A 20,829-nucleotide genomic window follows, 5' to 3' on the forward strand; every position below is an offset into this window, starting at 1 on the left:
CCTTCTTTAAAACCGTACGTATGGAATTACTTTTTGCACGTATAAGAGGAAAGCTACAGTAGAAAGTCTGTTAATACGGGCGTTTATTACCTCATAACTTTTATAATAATGCGCATAAAACCCATGCGTAGCATTAAGCGCCTGGACGTTCTTAATCTATTGACACTAATTTAAATTTTTGGATTTACATGGCTTTTAAGTTTTAGGGTTTTTTTCTATTCTGGTCACATGACTAGTCAAATATGGCCGTGATTTGCGACTTTTGCTGGACTCTTCAATGGAACAAACCTGTGCAAAAAGCTTATCATTGAGAGGTCTGGTTTTGAAAATATGAAGAACCTTCCATAAGACCAAATTCATGACGAATTGGTAGTTAAGAAGAACCCCCCTTAAATGTGTTTTGCTGCGAATAATGTTCTGTTCATACGTCATTGTAACCACGCTATCTTGTGAAAAATGGCAGATCAGTTACTGAGCTGTCAGAGAGGCAAATCGATAAAACAATTAGTTATTCCTTCAGTCTTATTCTTCGGCCATTTTTTCTAGAAATAAATGAAAAGGCACACTGCGGTGACAAACAGAACAAATCAAAGCATGTTGTGAAAACTGTGATTAAAAAAAATTAGCGTTTCGTACCATAACAACATACATCGTTTATAAAAGCTAAATTATCTCAACGGACACTTCTGAAGGTGTTTATTGTAGCATACGAAACGTCGAAAAACTAAACCTATCTGAACGCGTGAAAAATAACTTTAAAATCATGTTTAATTCAATACAGAGCACTCTACCTTATGAAATCAGCTGTAATGTTTATATTATTTTAATTGCCAATCACATACTTAAATGAAAGTGTGAAAAGATCAAGCTTGTCAGTCCATTTCATACATATTATTTAATATATTTCAATTTATGACAGAGGAGGGTAGGAAAATTACCAAAATGTCAAAACAGCAAATATTAAATACAGACTGGAAAATAATCTTCCTTTCGGAAAAATAATATGGTTGACTTTTTATTTTCAAGAAAACAAGAAAAAAGTCTTTTTATTCATTAAAATTAACGGCTGCCTCCGGCGGAGACTTGATTTACCATATACACGATCTGATATTTAATCTTCGGCTCAAATGTTATTCTTTATATTGACCGCGGCACGGCGGGTTAACATTCACGCCGGTGGATAAGATCCATAATACACAGTATGGCTGTTCTACTAAGGTTAGATCGAGCTACATCTTCATTTGTATTGTTATTCCTAAAAAGACATTGATCTATAAACAGAGTTACTGAGTGTGGCATACTCAGTTGTATTACTAATATACTTTCAGTTTTCCCCTAGAATTTGTTAAAATCAGTTAATCTGTAATTCACTCTTTCAAAACCCCGAAAACGATAGCAACTGCGAACAACGAAGAGTTTTGATACGAAGACGTGGAGAAATTATCTTTGCATTCATTCCAAAGAAAGCGGCTGGCCATCAAGATACCTTGTCCACTAATTGATCCAATGCTCACACTGCAGATCAAACGAAATCTTTCCATTCCTAAATTTTTGACGCGGCTTTTAATGTCCTCTGACAAACTGATACACAACACACGACAAATGGTTGGATCGTAGGACTGAGTTGAGAGTTTCTCTTCAAGTATTTCGTCCATTATTTTCTTGATCTTGTGCGCGTAAAATACATGATGTTTCTGTTGCTCTCCGGTTGAGTCCATCACACTTTGCTGTCCAAAAAGATCCCCGTTTTTCTCGCGTTTTCCTTGTTCTTGCATCCACTGTGCTTTCTGTTGCGTTCCTGCGTTTTTTGTAGGGTCGCTTCGCAAGCTTTTCTCAAAAATCCCACTGTAGGAATCTCGAAATTTTCCCTTCATGTTTCCGTACATTTTCAACCAGTTCCTACGACGAATATTGCTGTATGCGAAAGAGAGATTTCAGTTTGGATTGAACACTGCACAGACGGCAATAATATATGCTTTGTATCCTAAAATATTTATGTTTCTTACGGGGCATTGAATTAATTCCTTCCTGCGAGGTTCGGGCGCTGGCTATTGAACCTAAAGAGTCCAAAGGTTCTTAAAATGGCGAAATGGAGAGTTCATTATTGTTTTTACGCCAAACCACAACAGGGGAACGGAAAAATATTCTTTTGAGCGAATCAAAGTAATGGCAGATGTTTTTACAAGAGTGTCTCCATAGAAACTGGCTTTTATTGTATTGCTGGAAAAGCCCAAGATACATGCTGTGTTTTGCTGATCTGTTACCAATATTTCACAGATTAACAACAGTAATCACAATTTATAACCACGCGTGAAATTTTATTCTTTAATTCTTTTACAAGCTTTATTTAAGTGCGGATATACTTTAGATAAATATAGCATTAGTCACCCGTTCTCTACGGTTTCCTTTTGCCATCAAGAGAAGCAGCATTTCCTACTGCGGGAGATGCAATTAAAATAATATTTACTTTAGTAAATTTGCATCTTTATTGGTGATCTCATGTTAAGGAGGCTAGCGAAATTTCAGACAATACCTGGTTGGCAGACACCTTTTTCAGTGTAACACGGTGATAAAAACGAAGCTTAGTGAGCTTTTGAGAAGATTAACTCAAAGTTGCAGTGCTTTCATGCAAACTAAATCAGTTTTAAATTCAGAATATGAATCCTAACCCTGAGTTTTGTCACGATACGCTAACAGTAACGAAATTTCCTTCATGGCCTTTCTCATTTTTAGGTATCAGTATACCCCAAATGAACAAAACTCGTTTGCGCCGGTTTGATTCAAACCCCAGTAATAAAGTATTTATTTTCTGAAAGCATTGCTCATTTAATCGATCTCTCATTTTAATTTCCGATGGCGTCTAAAAGTGACAGCGCTCGCTCGGGTTCAACTTGGAAAAAAGTGCACCCCTGAGGGCAAATTTCCGTTGAACCATTCCGAAGAAATCCGAACGGATTATAAAACTAAAAACAAGGCACAAGTGCCTCGCGAGTGTCACGCAAGTATAGCGTTACTTATGTTGCTTGGCAACTCGGGATCATGTGTTCTCACTAATTTCTGTAGGAGCCAAAACAGCAGAAAATAAAAATTGGGTCATGAGAGGCCAGTGGGGCGGTCCGGAGACGATTCAGAAGTTCTTCAGGGCACCGGTTACCGAAGCCAGTTTTCGAAGATATCTCGTTTTCCGACTTCGTACCGACTAACCGCGAATTTCAAATTCAAAATGGCCGCTAGATAAGAAAGGACAGATCGCTAGCAGCTAGTGAGTCCATGATATTGACGGTCTCCAAACCTAGCAAAATATCACTTAAGGTAAGCATTAGCGGTCGGAAAACGAGAGCTCTGGGAGCAACCATTTTGAAATAACCGAATTCTGGTGATTCTGCCCATCCGGTTTCACTGCGCGGTCTGCATCTATGGCGCATGCCTGAAATGGTTGCTCCCAGAAACACAGCGGTCAAACGCCGGGCATGCGCAAATGGGTACATTTTTTGGCAGCCGCGCTCCAATTTCCCGCGCAAAAATCTAAAGGAAAACATGGGAAACAACCGGTGTCACGCAAAATTTACAAAAAAAAAAATTGAAAAGTTCATAGAAATCTGTAAAAGGAAAAGAAAGTAGGTAAAAGGAAAACTTAAAACTTTTCAGACACAAAGTTTATTGAGTTACCGGTATTCTGCTGATTTACCATTTTGTTTTGAGCTTTACGAAAAAAGTTTATGTCTTGAAAACCCGTGTCATGCTACGAACCGACGGCGTAGTATATTTTTATTTCTTTTTATTAATCATACGATGCATGACGCCGGAAACGGACGACAAACGGTGTGTAAAAGAAGGAAAAATGGAAGAAGAAAAAGACAATTGCAGTGATTCGGCCTCGCTCAGACGAGCTGGAAAAATTTTGGCAAGGACTGTGGGGATTCCATCTGGATCCAGGATTTGTCTGAAGCACAGGAACGAGATGAATCGAAACGACAAACGATGTTCATGTCCATCGTCATGGGGGCATAGCTGGCCAAAATACCGATCCCAAACCGCCTGTACCAGGTCTTTGACCAAGTGGGAAAATCTTTTCTAAGCTACAAACCTGGAAAAAAACTGGTGCACTAAATGCAAAGTGTAGGCGGACAAAAAATTCAAGGAGCACGGAAAATCCATACCGCGGGAAAAAAAAGAACTGCAACAAGCAGAAGGTAGCACAATTTTTAACTCTTATTTCTGTTAGCTCTCGTTGTACAGGCTAAAACATAAGCAAATATATAAATAACGAGGAAAATGTCATTTATAGGATGCCGATGACCCACGAAAAGAACAATGTCATGAAAATATTTTGACCGCCTTTTGGTCGCTCCATTGCTCGCACATGCGCAGACGTTTGACCGCTGTGTTGCTCCCAGAGCTCTCGTTTTCCGACCGCTGGTCAATGGGAACGAAGACCCTGGGAACGAGATTGGATTGACCCCAGAAGTCCTCGCGCGTTGTTGGCGCATGCGGGAACTGTACTTGCATGACGTCAGGTGGCTGGTTCTTTCAAGGATTGCACGCTTGTAGTAGTGCAGTCGTTTCAAAGTGGAATCGGATTTTCTTACTGTTCACAGTGGTCTTTCACTATCCTGGACCTACACGGGCGTGCAGAGTAAAACCGCAACATGATTGTAACGTTTAAAACTCTTCAGCAACAGTCTTTCAAGATAGAAATTGAGGAATCTGCCACGGTGGGTTTGACAATCTCATTTAGTCATCTTTCGATCTTTACACCATTTTACCATCTAGGAAACCGTTATTTGTTTCGCAAGCTGAGCTGTATGGTACAATTGATCTATGCACTGGCTTTCAGTATCTTTGCTTCATCGGATTCTTTTCTTGATTGCGTTATTAGGACGAGTTCTCCAAATTTCATCTTTCGCTACATCCGGTTCAATGGTAGATTTGCGACAAGTTGGCTTACTTTCTCGAAAAGATCTGATAGATTTTAAGTGTTTCCAGCAATTATATTTGTAGGGGCCTTTCGGAAACCTGCGTGTTTTTGTCCCATTGAAAGAATTCGGATTTCCTTCTGTTAACTGAATGACTGAATGACCAAATATTAGTCGAAATGAGGTTATTTCTGCAAGTTTCATTGTTCACTTCTATTTTCACCCATGTTATGTGGTTATTTCCCTTGACAATATTTCACTTTCGCAGTGTTCTTTCTGAGTTAATATCAAGATATCCATGTTACTGAATTAAACTTGTTGTATATGCTTTTCTGTAGCGTTAAAAATCGCGCAAAAATATTAAATGATGTCCAGGCTTTGATTTCAGTTGTAGCAGGCCAGGAAATAGACTGTTACATGTAAAATCCTCATGAAAGCTAACACATTTCTTTTTATGTCACTTAAGAAAATATCCCAAAGACAGCATGTGCACCGATTAGTTAAAAACTGTGTTTCTGACTGTAACTCGATAGAAACATGCAACTAGCACGAGCTGTTGATATATTGATGGCACAAGCAAAGAGAATTTACACTTTGATGATCAAAGTAAACAAGTTGTTTCTTTTTTTCTCTGTATTTTCTGAAAGAAATAGATAACATGTTCTGTGTGTTTTCGTTGAGTTTTAGATTACATCTTCTAGTGTTCTGTCACGAATGCCATTCCCTGATTAGCTACGCTACTCACTATATCTCTTCTGTGATAGATAGTGAGTAGTGTAACATTGTGTCTTCGTTAACAAAATGACGGCTGCTTCTTGGTGTTTTCAAAGTGTCTGTGAAGAGGATTTAGATAAAGTTTTGAATGACTAGTAGATTTATACTAAAACAATTGTTAGATTACTCGCTCTCAATTTCTATGCATGATAGTTGACTCAGGCTGCACCCTTGTTAACTATCACGTAATAGAAATCTTGAGCTCATAATCTAATCATTTAATAGAAACACTCTTGTAAGTTTGGGAGAACTCTAGACCTTCCTGTGTGCTAAGTTTAGTTTGAATGGGAAACGTGATTGAAGAAATAATTAAAACAGTTATACACGTATGCACAACTCTATCAGATAGGTAAAAGCGCACTATCTGTTAGAGTGGCATGTGTAACTGTTTATTTCTTCAGTGACCTGTTGCATTCAAAACTTAACTTAGCACTGAGGGATGGCTAGGCCCAAAACGTGTGCCACATGTATATTATTATAATTGAGTTTATTTTGGCACTGAATTATTACTATTGACAACTTTTAAACGATCCTTTTGGATTACTAATATCTATCTGAAGACACTGTCCTAAAACCAAGGATGTTGAGCTGGATATCAGTTAGTCCATTTTCAAGTTGACCAAGACTCGGTTCTACTTAGTGCAAAGCATTGCTGCAATTTGCAAACAGCATTAAAATGGGTAACTGCACTTTTTAGCTAGCCAAATAGTAAAAATCAAGTGCAACGAAAAGGTACGTTGTATTGCTTGGCCAAGGAATTTCCACATTGTGCTCTCCAGCTTTTGTTCCCAAGCCGACCTTTGTTACACAAATCTTTCCTGCTCGTATATCTTGAAAGAAACTTAGAAAATGTGTTTTCTATTTCCGAAGTTGTAAAGTAAGAATTTTACTTATATTAAATACATTCAATATACATCTCGGGTCCTATTTCAGGTAGCAGATCTGAAAAATAAATTAGAAACAGAGAAAGGAAAAGATGCTTATCCTAAGTCAAACGTCAGACTTATATATGCTGGTAGGTACATAAATTATTCAATTATGCATTTAACTGAGTTGACAACAAAGAGAAGCTCCCATTCTTCCGGTGGTCAGCATTTCTTGGTTGTTTAGCACAGGTGCAAAGTGTCCCATTGTAGTAGCATGTTTTAATGTGAATAGTAGTTCTGTTCTCGTATTACTGTATGTGTACATCTCCGGAGAGTTATACTTGTTGGCCATTATGTACATGTACACACACCCAGGGTTGTAACTAAAAAATAGTCTGCCAGCCTTGATTTTCATTGAGCCAGTTTGATCAACCAAATGGTAGGTTCACCATTTTTCACAAGAGACCTGGAACAAAATTTTTGTCCCCAATTGTTCACAATGCCTTGAATGCAGGGCTACCAAACTGCACATTTACAAGATGGCGAACGCAGTACACGGAAAGAGAACAAGTTAAGCTAGTGCTCAAAACAATATTTTATTTCAACTACTTTAAACTCATTATAGTAGCACTAATACTCAATGTAGTCAAGAATTTATTCCAAACTTTTCTTTTAGACAGTTCAGTTTGGTTCAGATCTCAAATGATCGTACATGTTTAATCTAAAAATGGTTTGTTGTCCTTAACCAAGTGAACGCCAAAATCCAGCCTGCGTTTTTCTCTTTCTCAGCCAGTGAATTTTGCTGGCAGCCAGCGCGTAGTGACAACCCTGCATACCTGTACTTGTACTAGCATTGTTAAGGAATGTTGTCATGTATAATGTAATTTTGTCACAAAATGTCTTTGACCCCAGGCTAAACACTTTTCCAATGTCACATTTAGTGAACTCTCACCTAAACAAATCAAAAAAAAACATTCCTCGTCCACAAAATACAGGGTGAAATTGTTTTATTTTGTTAGCCAGTCCATCTAACAAGTGTTGAATTGGAATGTTTGATGTACATGAAACCAGTCTGAGCTTTGAATGCAAGACTAGTGTGGCTGCCAAATAACATATTGACTTCCTTACATGTACATGTTACTATGTGTTTATCTCATTCTTGCATTTGGACTGACATGGGGTAGTATAATTTCAAACTAAAAGTTGTTTGTTTTTAGGCAAAATATTAAATGATGACCAGCCATTGTCAGAGTATAAAATAGATGAAAAGGGATTTGTTGTCGTCATGGTGACAAAGGTAATTATCTTTAATTAATTTATGTTTCTGAAGGGGAAGCCCAATTTCTCAAAGCCTCTAATTATTATGCAAACCTAGCATTATTTGAACCAAAAGTCTTGTCCCTTCCCCTTGACCATACTCTGTTATTTTACCCCTGATTTCTCGGACTACAGAATAAACCTGCATGTAAGAACCTACATTTTTTAAGTCTGGCAAAATAGGATCTTAATTTTTGGGGTAGTTACTGGCAATTTAGGCTAAGTAGGTTCTTATTAGGTTCTTAATTTCTAAGAAGGAGATACATGTATAGTTGATGGTTATTGAAAATACAAATAAACTTGGTTATGGTCCTGAAATATACACTGTACAATATTTATTTACAATTGTATTATGATAAGCCGAACACCACTGATTACAAAATGATTATTATGTAGTGGTGCCTCTACAACAAGAGTTCATAATTTAACTGTAACCCACATGTAAGAACCTGCTTGATCTTGCTTGGCTAAACAGGTTCTTATATTATTTCATTTTAAAGTGGCAAGTTTCTGCTAGCAGGTTCTTAAACCACTAGGTTCTTACATGTGGGTTTTTACTGTAGCTGATTTTTCAAACCAATTTTGTTTTCTCTTGGAGGGTCCAAAACATTCACATGCCTCTGTATTTTCCATCTAACTTATGCAGTGTACAATGTAGAACAAAATTGTACCTTACCCACCCCACAAGACCAAAAGTTTGTGCAAAGTTCCTCACATACATGTATCCCTATTATTTGAACTGTCTTCTGAGGTCCAGGCAGCTCATGGTTTCTCTTGGTAGTAGTTACATATAAGTGACATGTTGTCCAGGGGTCTCATTAAGGGCTGTGCATCAGGTAAATTGACTGGCTGTGAGGACAAATTTGCCCACCTGGAGTTACCATCTAGTGGAAAGTTCTTCTTATAAAGAAGTTCTGTTCAAATAGTTTTGCCCGCCTGTGAAGACCAGTTGCCCTCCCTCTGAAAATGTTAGAGAAAACCCTGGTTTCCTCTTGTAAACAACACCCCCATTGCATGTAAATACACAACAGTTTTCGACATTAGCTAAATGTAGCCTGGGGAGTTTTTAAAGTGAAGCTTTTTTCTTTCAGCCCAAACCTCAAACAGTGGCTGCACCTAGTCAACCTGTAACAACACCTCAGGTACAAGATACGTAATTGCTCTCACAGTGATACCTTAACAAACCCTAGAATTTTACAGTAACAGTAGTTGTCAATGTTGTATTGCTACCATGTTCAAGAAATTGGGGAACTGAAAGTCAGCAGGGCTGCAAATAACGGTCAATCATCAGACATTGGCCGACCAAACTTTACGTGTGTCCGATGAAATACCCAACTGTGGTTGGACATGATGCCCAGACTATTTTTTATTGTAAATCATTGTACGGGATGACTAAAAATCTTCATCGAGTAAATCTTACTTTTTTGGTGATGTCTGAGCACAATTTGTTTTGTTCGACCAAGATGGTGTCTTAGTAGGACATAATTATGTCCTTTCAAGAGGAAAAATTATTTGCAGCCCTGAAAGTCTGTTTCACATTGACATGTGGAGCCTTAACCAATCAGAAAAATCCAAATCAGGCATGAAATTTTGATGCAAAATGTTTGCATCACTGTGTGGCCTAACAAGCTATATACAGAGTGCAAACTCTTTTGTAATTTTTGTTCCATGTAGCCAACAGCTGCTACAGCCACAGAAAGCACTGCCAGATCTGCTGATGCCTCTAAACCCGAAAGGTGAGGGAGTAATCCAGTAATTATAAATTATGCTGCAAATATAAGTAATTACATTTTAAATTATACATGTACATTTAGCATCCGTTGTCTCCATTTGGCACCACTGGTCATTACATGTACTTGGTCACAGGCTTTTAGCCAGGATTAGAAAAGTGGCTGTCCACCCATTGATACGAAGCCGAAAATCTGCTATATACTTATTTATTTTCTCCTGAAAGATGGCTGTCCACATGACGGTTAGACGGACACCTGGCTTTAAGCTCGCTTGGGCAGTATTTGGCCTATAATAGGACATTTCCGAGTTACCTTGTGTCTCTGTTTTAAATCGAGTCCTTGTGCAAAACCTTTCATATTATGAGTTTGATATACACGAAAATGAACCTGTAGGTGCGGCAGAACACATTTTCAAAAACATTATTTTGCACAAAGACTTGTTTTGACACAGAGGCAAAAGTCAACTCAGAAATGGCCTTCTTTAAATTTTTGGCTTGGAAAGATTTCAATTTGGATTTTGAAAGCTTAAGTTTGTTTTTCCTCCTCTTCTTTTTGATTTGACTGACCACCTTCTAGCAGAGTGTAAGGAAAGTCCTTTTTGATACCTCACGGTAGTGGATTTTCCAGTCTGGTTGGTAATACAATTTAAAAGAAAAGTGCCTACTTTCCATGAATGCAGTGTGTTTTTAATTATATGTTATTTGTAAATACTGAAGAAATCACAGCAGTCAGATTTAAAACTACTCCTTGTGGTCTTTCTCTCCTCATTCATTCTTCTCCTCTTAATACTTCTAGTACCGATGCTGCAAAGCCAGCTGTCACAGAAGAAACTGAATCAGCGACAACTTCAACAGTTTCTACCTCTGCCCCATCGTCAACTGCAGAACAAGTTCTGTCTACTGCAGAGTCGACTCTTGGTAAGCTAACAACTGCTGGAGTGTATACGGACCACCATTAAATTCAGATGGCTGTCAAGTTCAGAGTTTTTCCAGTCACTTTCCCAGTTACTCTCTGAGTTCTCTCTGTCTAATCATTATTACTTACCAGGTGTATACAATGTAGTGTACATTGTGTAGGCCAAGTTAAGTGTTTTGTTTCTTGGCAGTTACTGGATCAGAATATGAAAGCATGGTAGATCAGATTTGCTTAATGGGATTTGAGAGAGAGCAGGTAAATCATACAAGTCCAGTACATATGGCTAGTTATTATATGGCTGTGTCTCACAAGGACTGGGAACTACCAAATTCATGAATTTGATTGGTTGAAATCAATATTGACTGCAGTTTAGATTTTCCCATCTAGACTTGCATCTCGACTGATTGCATTTTGCTGTGAAAAAGTTGCAAACTAAATACAAAAATATTGACTATATTCTTCCAAAATATTAGTGCCAGAAAATATTCATATTATGGAAGTCCCAAACCTGATGAGGAAAAAAGTAAAGAGGACAAGCAAACTTTGGTAGAATTACCTTCAGCTCATTGCTGTTCGCAAGCAAAATGTCAGCTAGTACAAACCATTTACATTAAACGAATTAATTTTTTCTTCTTTGCCATATAATAAAAATCTTATTAACCAAGCTTAGTCAGTCTGTATGTGAGAATCTTGACCTCGGTCGTGTGTACAGACCTCACTGTGTTCGGTCTGTACTCCCGACCTCGGTCAAGATTCTCCCATACAAACCTCCTGCTTGGTTAATAAGAGCTAAATATTGGACTGGTTCTGTTTTTGCATGTTTATGGACCAAAACTCAATGATCATATCAAAGTGCTACTATGATCAAATTTTAAAGTGTCTATACAGCCAACAGGGTTTTGTGGTTTTGGTATCTCTATAAAGGGCCAAAAAGTATCTAACAAAAGATTACTGTAACTCTATCCTGTCCACTTAGGTGGCCAGTCACAGAATGCAATTTGGTTTGTGTTACCCACTCTCTTAGTGCTAGCCATGTAATGATCATTGTTGTTAACTGAATTGTTAACAGGAAACCAAAAAGTCATTCTGCTTTTATGTGGTGTGGGAAAGTCAATAATTTTTTAAAACCAGCGCCTGTGGTAACCACGCATTCATTGTGGCTGCTTACTAACAGGTTGGACGGGCCCTACGAGCAAGTTTCAACAATCCCGACCGAGCTGTGGAATACTTGATGACTGTGAGTGTCCATTTTATTTTAGGGCCTTTTTAGAATGGAACTGCATTGAAATACTTTTTCATCTTAAATAGAGCTACTGTAGATTGATTAATTAGCATATTTGAATGGCTGCCACTTTGAAATGTTGTCCTCCATGGTCAAGTTGTTGAAAGGATGAATAGCTGTATCCACGGTGTTAATATTGTTATCTAAGTTACGTGTATAGCAAGGTCTGTTTATTGGATACCAAATTATACAATGGATAGCAGTGTTTCCGCCAGAGCGCGCCATTGCGGGAATCCCGCGTTACAGTCAGAGATGGCCCCCAGAAAAACAAAAAAAGGGCCAATTTGGCCCTTTCCTTTTACAAGACTGCAGGGTTAACACAGGCATAATACTTTAAAAGCCATCCCAGGGCTGGAAATTGTAATCGATACGGTCGTCAATGTAACAAGCATTTCATCCTTGGTGACCAAAAATTCTGGTTTAGTCACCATAGTACGGCATAATGGCAACTACATTTTTCTGTGTTGACGATCAATAACGGTTATTTTGTCACACATTATGTCCTTCTAGAAAATCATATTGAAAGATCTTTGTTTCTAAAACATTCAACATAAGAAAAGAAGTCAATCCGTCCTTTTGCTTTGTTGTATTGATTCTCTCATATCAGAAAACTTCCAAATGGCTGACCGAGTTTGAAATTGCCCTATAATGCATTGCAAACCCTTGATCATTGACTACGTCATGTAGGCCTAAGGATTGTTCTCTTGTAATGCACGGATCCTTCATACTAGTATCTGATTCAAAAGAAACTTTATTGAGTAGAAAACCTTCAAAAAGCACTTACTATTAAATTTTATCATAAATCCTAACAAACATCTTTATTTTCCTTGGTACCCTGATGCATTGTTTCCTTCTGTAGCTTTCAGTTTATTGGCCCCTTTCCTAAAAAATTGGCCCCTAAAAAAAGATCTTCAGGGGCCACTTTGGCCCTCAAGTAAAATTTTCTGGCTGAAACACTGGGATAGCATTACTTTCCCTCTTTGAACAACTGACCCCAGTCATTAAATTTGTTGTAAGGTAAGGTAAAATATTTAAGATGGATTCCACTCACAGTTCAAGCAATAAGTGCAAAATTATTTACTAAAAATCTACTCACAGCACGGTAACTATTTGAATACTCACTTTAATTAATTTCTCTAAGTGACCCTTCGATTAAATTCTCAAGCATTCTTCCCATGAGATTTTTTTGGTAACTTTATTTTTGCCATTATTGCTTGAATGTTCTGTGGAAATCATCTTAAATACACAGTAACAGTATTACAGCAATGCTGATGTGGTTGTGTCTTAAAATTAACAATCCTATTTAAAAGACTATCTAAAAGGTAACTACAGTATAACATAGCCTCAGCGAAGCGCACTTTCTGATTGGCTAATACGCTAGATCCATTTGCCCATGGGTTGCACGCTGACGTCAGTTTGTTTATTTGCACTTTTTCTCGGCAATTTTTTTCATCGATGTTGACACTTTGTAAGCTATAATTCCTAGTTTTCTTCTCCTAAAATATGGAAAAATCTAATAATTCTTCCGGAGTTGAGGAATATCATTCCTGTTAGCTACCAGATTTCAAGCTTAAGTTTCTTGCTGGGCCTGCACCTAAGAAATTTGTGAGGTTAAGCGAGCAAGAGTTGAATCAGCTGGTTGAACAAAGGCACTTGGCACTCAGAGACAACCAAAACAACAAACTGGTCTGTATCAACCTTTCGAGGTTACAGTGTATAGCAGGAATTTTAAAGAGAATTCTCTAGCGATTTGACAACAATGAAATTCAGCACAAGCTTTCACTATAAAACTTTTCACTATAAAACTTTTCTGGCATCCAGAGCCATTTAAATGCTTTCAGCGAACAAAACATGAAAGCTTCAACAAATCTCTGTTGGTGAAGTCTTACATACGAAATCCTTCTGTTCCAAAAACGTTAAAGGTTATAGTTTTTCTGAGCTTTAGTAAAGGGAGATTTATTAAAATATTGGTAGCCTCTGATGAATTATTTCAGTTCTCGGGTATTAGTTTTGCTCGAATGCTCATCGCTCGATTGTGAGTTGAAACAGCCGCTCGAAGGAAAGACCGCATCGTGCACAAATATAAGCTTACATTTCTGACATTTTCCTTTAGACCTCTGTCTTCCATTCATTTAAGGTCATTCCTCACATTGCATTGTGCATCCTTACTGCGCATAATTTATGGCATCATTAGCGCACGTTCGTGCACGCGCACATTGAAAACATGACGGATTTGCCTTGATATTGAGCTCTGTCAGTTGAAAAATGGCTCTAGCTCACCAACGAGCACGGACACCCCAATTTTTTTTCCAGTCATAGTGATCAACTAATCATAAGCTTTGCGTGAGAAAAGACTGATCTAATTTCTATTGCTGAAAATTGAATAAATAAGAAAAATAGCAGATACACTGTGGTCTTTTCTACTTTGCAGTCGGTAACCACGTCAAGAAATTTGGTTCAAATTTTTAATCAAGGATTTAGCTTTCTGTCTGAATCAAACTTAAAATGTTTATTTGTGTCCGACACAATGTACTGACTGTAGTTTAATGCGTGTTCTCATGAGTGTGGGCTCACAAAGATTTTACAATTACTGGGAATGCGTTTTTATAATAAGCATTAAATAATGCCAAAATGGGGCATTTTCAATGCCTCACTGCTCCCTAATGAGCATGGGCACCCCCCTTTTTTATTTCAAAATTGAAGTTATCATATGACAAATATTCAGTGGACAAAGTTTGAACAAAAATCTATTGTCACTTTTATTTCAGAGGAATTACGTTAAGCTTATTTTACCAAGTAACAAAAGTGCCAGAGATCATTTTTAAAAGCCATTTGTGTGTTCAAGTTCAGCCTTAGATGCACAACTCATCAAATTTAAAACGAAGTGGAAGAAAACGTAACCCACAAACCTGCAATTGAATAAGAGCATCTCAAACAGTTCAAAGCCAGTGGTGTTTGTTCGCTTTCTTCTCTCGCCTTTAAGAAATCTCCAGTTCCACATTGTTCTTTCCTTTTGCCAAAGAGGCCATGAAGGACAGAGAGCTCAGTCGCCAAACACTTCAACCATGTGCAGTTTGTTTGCAATTCTTTGGAAAACTGATCCAAATTTAAGCTTAACCAACTGTTAAGAAAGGCTTTTACCGACCGCAATTTTTCATTTGTTGTCAGCTTGATATTTTGGTTAACTGAGCAGTTTGAAATTGTTTTTTTGCCTGAGAAACTATTATCTTGCCTTGATCCAAGTTTTGATGTGTCGCTTTTTCAGATTTTTGAATGAACATTTTTGCGCAGTTTATCGTGCTTTTGACTTCATGTAAGTCATGCAACTTGCCTCGTGCAACTCTTACGCTTCTTTCATGCTTAGCAACCTCCTGCGTGCATCCATAACTCGATAGTTGCACGCTGCATGCTTACCATTTCTTAATTACAAAGAAGTGTACTAAATGTATTGATTACATTAATAATATGTCCAAATATACAAAAACTGTAAAACAGAAATGTAAGCAGCATTCTCTAAAGGGACAATGTACTGATGCAAAATCAACGTCCATTTCGACATGTACAGTGTACATGTAGTACATGTAGGACTTGTTCATTCTAAGAGTGAACAACACTTGTTGATGTTTCATGCATTAAGTTATTTTATTGTATGCACATATTAATATTTCTATATATGTAGGTGTGGTGGCCTAATATGGTTAGTGTATTTACCTCCTGATTGAGTGGTCCAGGTTTGAGCCCTTTCCAGGGACACTGTGTTGTGTTCTTAGGTGAGACACTTTGTTCTCACAGTGCCTCTCTCCACCCAGACATATAACTTAGGAATCTACTGCTGGGGGCAGGAGAGTAGATACACTCTTTATTGGTTAATGTTACTAAAACGCGAGATAAAACAAGATAAAACAAGATAAAACGTGAGATAAAAAAAGATAAGACGCGAGATAAACACCTGCCTGATGGGCAACTTGGTTGGTATGCAGACTTTCCCTTTAACCTTGTACATATTATTTTACTGTTACCATTTCTTTGATTTCAAACTGTTTTTGATTTGATCATTTCATTCAGGGTATACCTGATCAACCTGATCAACCTGCAGAACCCCAGGAACACGGAGAACAACCACAAGGTGAGGGTGGAGATGAAGCCCCAGCATCAGGAGGTCTGCTTACAAACAGTGTAACTTCATCATCTTACTCTATCATTAAAATGGAAAGCATTTTTTCATTTTATCGAGATTTAGGATAAATCTGCTAGCATTCTATCATAAATGCTACTCTGATTGGCAAGGCTGCTTACTATCTACACTGTTGTAGATAGTGAGTAGCATAGCAGTGTGTGCTTGTTAACAAAATAATGTCCACATATTTGAATTTTCAAGGTGTCTTTGAGGAGAATTTAGAAAAAGTTTTGAACGACTTAGTAGATTTTTACTAAAGCAATCAAATTTTGAGCTCTCGATTTCTATGCAAGATGGTATTGGCTGCGTTCTCGTCAAATATCACACGATAGAAGTCTCGTGCTGATAATCTAATTATTGTGAGGTACATGTACATGTAGAAACACAGTGGAAGCTTTAGGGTATAGTAATGGTATAGGAACACAATCTGCAGGCTAGTGTTTCCTCAGCTTTTTCGCATTCTTGCAACTTTCATGAGTGTTAAGATAATAGTGTTGAGCTGGAAGTTATAGACTTCGGGTAAAATTCGAAAGTTCATTTTCCGGAATAACCTAGTAAAATTATAGTCTCTTGGACTGGAGACACCCTTGAGAGTACACATTAACCTTAATTTCAGTTGATTACCAAAATATAAATTTTCTTTGTGGGTGCCATCATTAGGTAAACAGCTTGTACTATGTGCATGTAGTTAAGTGTTTTATCAAGGTATAGAAGTATGGTGTTCACTTTCTTGCAGGTTATTTTCTAAATAACAAATATTCCACAAGAGTACATCTTAAGCCTGTGGACTTTTATGGATGAAGGTGCCCTTTGCTTTTTTTTTTTTTTTTTTTTTTTTTTTCGTGTTTTCTTACATCCCTAGCTTTCTTTTTTTCACAGAAAGTGGTCTGGAATTCTTGCGTCGACTACCCCAGTTCATCAGTATGCGGCGAATGGTTCAACAAAACCCACAATCCTTACCTGTGTTACTGCAGCAACTAGGCCAGGAAAATCCAGAGCTACTTGGGGTACAGTAACTTAGTAATGTCACAAAACAATCCAGGCTGGCAAATTTGTAAGCTTGGCTTTTGGTTGAAGTATTAATTGGTGAACATTCATATTAAATTTAATATTCGATGCCAAAAAGCATCTACAATGGAACTTTGCCTTGTGATCACCTCATAATGCAGTCACCTTGTTATTATGGCCACTATTTTGTTCTGGCAAAATGCCCATACACTGTGCATTTTCTTATAACAAAACCTAATGTCAAATCATGTTGCATAAGAGTTGGCCTAACCGTCTTTCAATCAACAACAGAGTCATCATTTCCTTTTAACAATGTCAAGTCTTGTGGTTTCAGCTACTTTTTATTTTAAATGTTTTGTGTGTTCTGATTCGATTCCACTCTAGATTATAAGTCAACATCAAGAGGAGTTTATAAGTATGTTAAATAGCCCCGACTCTGCTGCTGGCGGTGCTGTGCCAAGTGAAGGGTCACAGGAAGTCCAGCCTGGCTCAGGAGGTGAACAAGCAAGACCACCAGCTGGGCAGGGACCTGGTGCCCAGCAAGGTGTTAGCTACATCAATGTCACAGAACAGGAAAAAGAAGCTATTGACAGGGTGTGTATCTCTGCTTATTAGCATCACTGAGAGGCGATATATTCCAGAAACGTGATTTAATAAGTAGAAAGAGGCCAGGTCTGCCTTCAAATCTGGTGATCCATAAGGCTGGCTCTTAGTTCTGGTTTCCATAGCACAAGGTAAGCAGGAATATTTCTTTTCCCTCCCTGGATGGGATGCTAGTCCATCAGAGGGTCTTCCCCCAGTTGAGTACTAAATCACCATATTTACCCATTTATATACTCCTGGATGAAGAAGACATTTTGAGAGTAAAGTTCTTTGCCCAATAACACTACACACTGAGTCACAATGGCCACTCCAGAACAAGTGGTTTAGGCATGATGCTCCCCACAGTAGCCCATAAAACCAACCCTACGTTCCCAATTTTATGTTTATTGTGTTACGATTCTCTCTTGTTTCTCAACAGCTGAAAGAACTTGGATTTTCAGAGACTCAAGCTGCTCAGGCTTATTTTGCTTGTGACAAGAACGAGAATTTGGCTGCTAACTTTCTATTTAGCATGGATGACGAACAATGATGGTTTCCATTCTTTTCTGGCAATTTCTTTCCGTCACTGCTAAATTGGTTGTCCCAGAAGGACCTTCTAGACCTTATTATGCTACTTTCTGATGCTAACCTTCATAATTATAATTATGGCTGCTTTAATTATGCTAATTATTAATTGTGGTAATTAATTATATTGGTCATAGTTATGGTAATAACATTCCATGTAATTATTGTAATGAAATTATGATATAATTATCATCACTAATGACTATGGTTTAGTTTTAATGAGGTCCTTTTCCAGTTAATGTCATCGTTTTATCAGTGTTGTTATAGAGCCAGTCAAAGGAACTATCAGAGCTTCAGGGCTTAAAAGCTTCAAAGCAATTTAATAAATTGTGGTCTTAAAGAAAATTCTACGTATGGAAACATGAAAAATGTGAACTAGTGACCTGTTGATGGAGAATGCTTCCATGATCAACAAAAGTGACATTTATTATATTATCTTCTGGTCTTATTTGCATGCAAGGATGTGTTGTATTCAAGAATGGTTAACCTTCATTGCTTTTGTCTTTGTCCTCTTGAAGCGTTTAATATGCGTTTTGACTAAAATAGTGGGTAGTGATGTAAGGTATGGGGGTATGGGCACTAGTGCCCATACCCCTATTTCCTATATCACTGCAGCTGCAATGGAAGTTAAGTTGCTAATTGTTGGTACGTCGAAAAATGAGTGATGAGTTTTTACTATGCAGCAGTTTTGCCAAGTATTATGGTAGTGAAAGAAAAAAAGTGTCGTGTCCCATTTCAGGATTTTCCAGTACAGTAGGTAAACTGTTTGCAGTTGAGTAGTTGACATTATATCTACTTCCAGCTGTGGCTTGCTAAGAACTAATAGCAGCCCCCTAATTGCTTGGATTATTAAATCAGTTTTTAAGATTCGGGGTTTAGTAATGTTTATTAACCCACAAACCGTGCCACTTTACAAATCTCTGGATAATTTGATTGGTTCACGTTAAAATAATGGGAAGGGTACTAGCATGTGTGATAGCTGGTGTCTCAGGAGGAAATCCATAACATCGAGACTGATTTACATTAAGAAGAAACCATCAATGAGCTCTAAACCTGAGCCTGTGTTATGGTCACGTAACACTGGTCAGCAGACACCTTGTTTTGACAGGTGTCAATTGACCATGATGCGACATGGGTGTCCAATATCAAAGATGTACGCTATAAACCAAGAAACCACGGATTCCTTTGACATCGTAAGGCTTTCATTGCATGTCCATATTTCAGTCTTAAACTTAGTTTGCAACAGACCAATTTCGATATATTAAAATTCAGCCTTAAACAATAGACCTCAGGACGAAGCTTCTGGGGAATAACTACAGAGTTTGTGGGGCTTATTCCCCAGAGCCTCGTGCTGAGGTTTATTGTGTTAGGTTGTGTTAGGCACTCCGCTGTCAGTCTCATCCCATTAGTTCTATTTCGCGTAACACAGGTCTGAAAATACAGTGAGATACGAGGGTTTCTTTAAGGGACCGGTCACTGGGCAAATTGACCTGCTTTAAGGACGATTTTGCCCGTCTGGAAAATCCAGTTGCTCTCCTGCTGAAAACGTTAATGAAGCCGCTGGAGATAGATTTCACTTCCGGGCAAAGTTAAAATTTGAATCACTTTGTATGGTAAAAACAGCAATAGAGCGTAAACTCTCAAATTTATTGATCCACCTTGCCAAAATGTTATCCGCGAAATATTGGCTTCACCATTTAACAAGGTTTTCGCGAAATTTAATTATAATGTAGTGTTGTCATGGCAGCCACGTATGGGAAAATTTGTTAATATGGCCGCCGTAACGTCATATGAAAACGATTTATTGCACGTGAGTCCCTGCTGCCATACGACATGGTACAAGGGGTCACTATATTCAGCATTTATTACGCTCTATTATATGGAGAAGAGTGTTTTACTGGGAACTAAACCACTCGTAGATTCCATACGCCACTTCATCCGGGACCAGAGTGGTGTATTTTCCGTATGTCACCTTTGTGAGTGTCGTATCGTTCAATGACGTCACGATTCCCGCCTTTTGCTTTTGTTGAATTGGTTGAATTGGTGGCAAGAACAATATCTCACGAGTGAGCGAAGAGAACGAGTGAGATATTGTTCTTGCCACTCGAACATAAAATTCATATCTTCTCGCCACCGTGTAATATCCTCTATATATTTTGGGGGATATTTAGAAGTTTCCAAAATATTTAGAAAATATTAAGATATTTAGAAAACTTAGAGAAACGGTTTAAAAATAGTCATAGTTTTTTTGGCGTAGCCCTGTGTGCTCCTCGCTATTAGTGTTCTTAAAACAATACGCAGTTCTATACCCGATCAACTACCCACTTCAAAAACGTATTCCATATCACTAAGTGCTAAAGCAGCAGTTTCTCAACATGGCGGATGCTGGTAACGTCGACGTGCCTGAGTAATCTTCTCAACCCCTACGTACTACTGCAACAAAAGTTTGAAAATTTTGGTCGAATTGATTCAAAATCTGCATTTAAAAAAAACATCTACTTAGAGGGTTTAAATTTTGAAACGTTTTTTTTGTGGTATTTGGAACTTTTTTTGAGAATTTCCGCAAAGATATTTAGGCGATTTTACGTGGGTTGGTCAGCACCAAGAAACGCGGAGTGCTGACCAAGAGGAGCGCGGAATCTGGAGACGAGATTCTCGTCAGCCTCCGTTTTTAAGA

At 38.0% G+C, this 20,829-nt stretch overlaps 2 protein-coding genes across 2 annotated transcripts; one reads left to right on the forward strand and one right to left on the reverse strand.

Moving 5' to 3' along the window:
• Positions 1-1,367: 1,367 nt before the first annotated feature.
• On the reverse strand, positions 1,368-2,303 carry LOC145468962 (dynein light chain 2A-like). Its single transcript, XM_081452679.1, has 2 exons — positions 2,007-2,303; positions 1,368-1,914 (listed from the first exon to the last, which is right to left on the reverse strand). The coding sequence occupies exon 2, from the start codon at positions 1,884-1,886 to the stop codon at positions 1,368-1,370; it is 519 nt and encodes a 172-aa protein (XP_081308805.1). The 5' UTR covers positions 1,887-1,914; positions 2,007-2,303.
• Positions 2,304-4,329: 2,026 nt separating this feature from the next.
• Positions 4,330-20,222, forward strand: LOC145467166 (lysine-specific demethylase RAD23A-like). The gene is made up of 12 exons (XM_081450718.1): positions 4,330-4,715; positions 6,624-6,705; positions 7,774-7,853; positions 8,965-9,015; positions 9,548-9,609; positions 10,399-10,520; positions 10,709-10,773; positions 11,693-11,755; positions 15,866-15,926; positions 16,857-16,984; positions 17,370-17,579; positions 18,007-20,222. Exons 1-12 carry the CDS (start codon positions 4,650-4,652, stop codon positions 18,115-18,117), a joined length of 1,101 nt encoding a protein of 366 aa, XP_081306844.1. The 5' UTR covers positions 4,330-4,649; the 3' UTR covers positions 18,118-20,222.
• The last annotated feature ends 607 nt before the right edge of the window (positions 20,223-20,829 follow it).

This window comes from Orbicella franksi, chromosome 14 (assembly GCF_964199315.1).
Source record: "Orbicella franksi chromosome 14, jaOrbFran1.1, whole genome shotgun sequence".
Lineage (NCBI taxonomy): Eukaryota > Metazoa > Cnidaria > Anthozoa > Scleractinia > Merulinidae > Orbicella > Orbicella franksi.

What these genes read in the sequence shown, in the direction of transcription:
- LOC145468962 (XM_081452679.1), bottom strand. Translation starts at nt 1,886, where the DNA reads ATGTACGGAAACATGAAGGGAAAATTTCGAGATTCCTACAGTGGGATT.
- LOC145467166 (XM_081450718.1), top strand. Translation starts at nt 4,650, where the DNA reads ATGATTGTAACGTTTAAAACTCTTCAGCAACAGTCTTTCAAGATAGAA. An exon ending in TTGTCGTCATGGTGACAAAG is followed by an intron (nt 7,854 to 8,964) that starts GTAATTATCTTT and finishes TTTTTCTTTCAG; the next exon opens with CCCAAACCTCAAACAGTGGC. An exon ending in CTGTGGAATACTTGATGACT is followed by an intron (nt 11,756 to 15,865) that starts GTGAGTGTCCAT and finishes CATTTCATTCAG; the next exon opens with GGTATACCTGATCAACCTGA.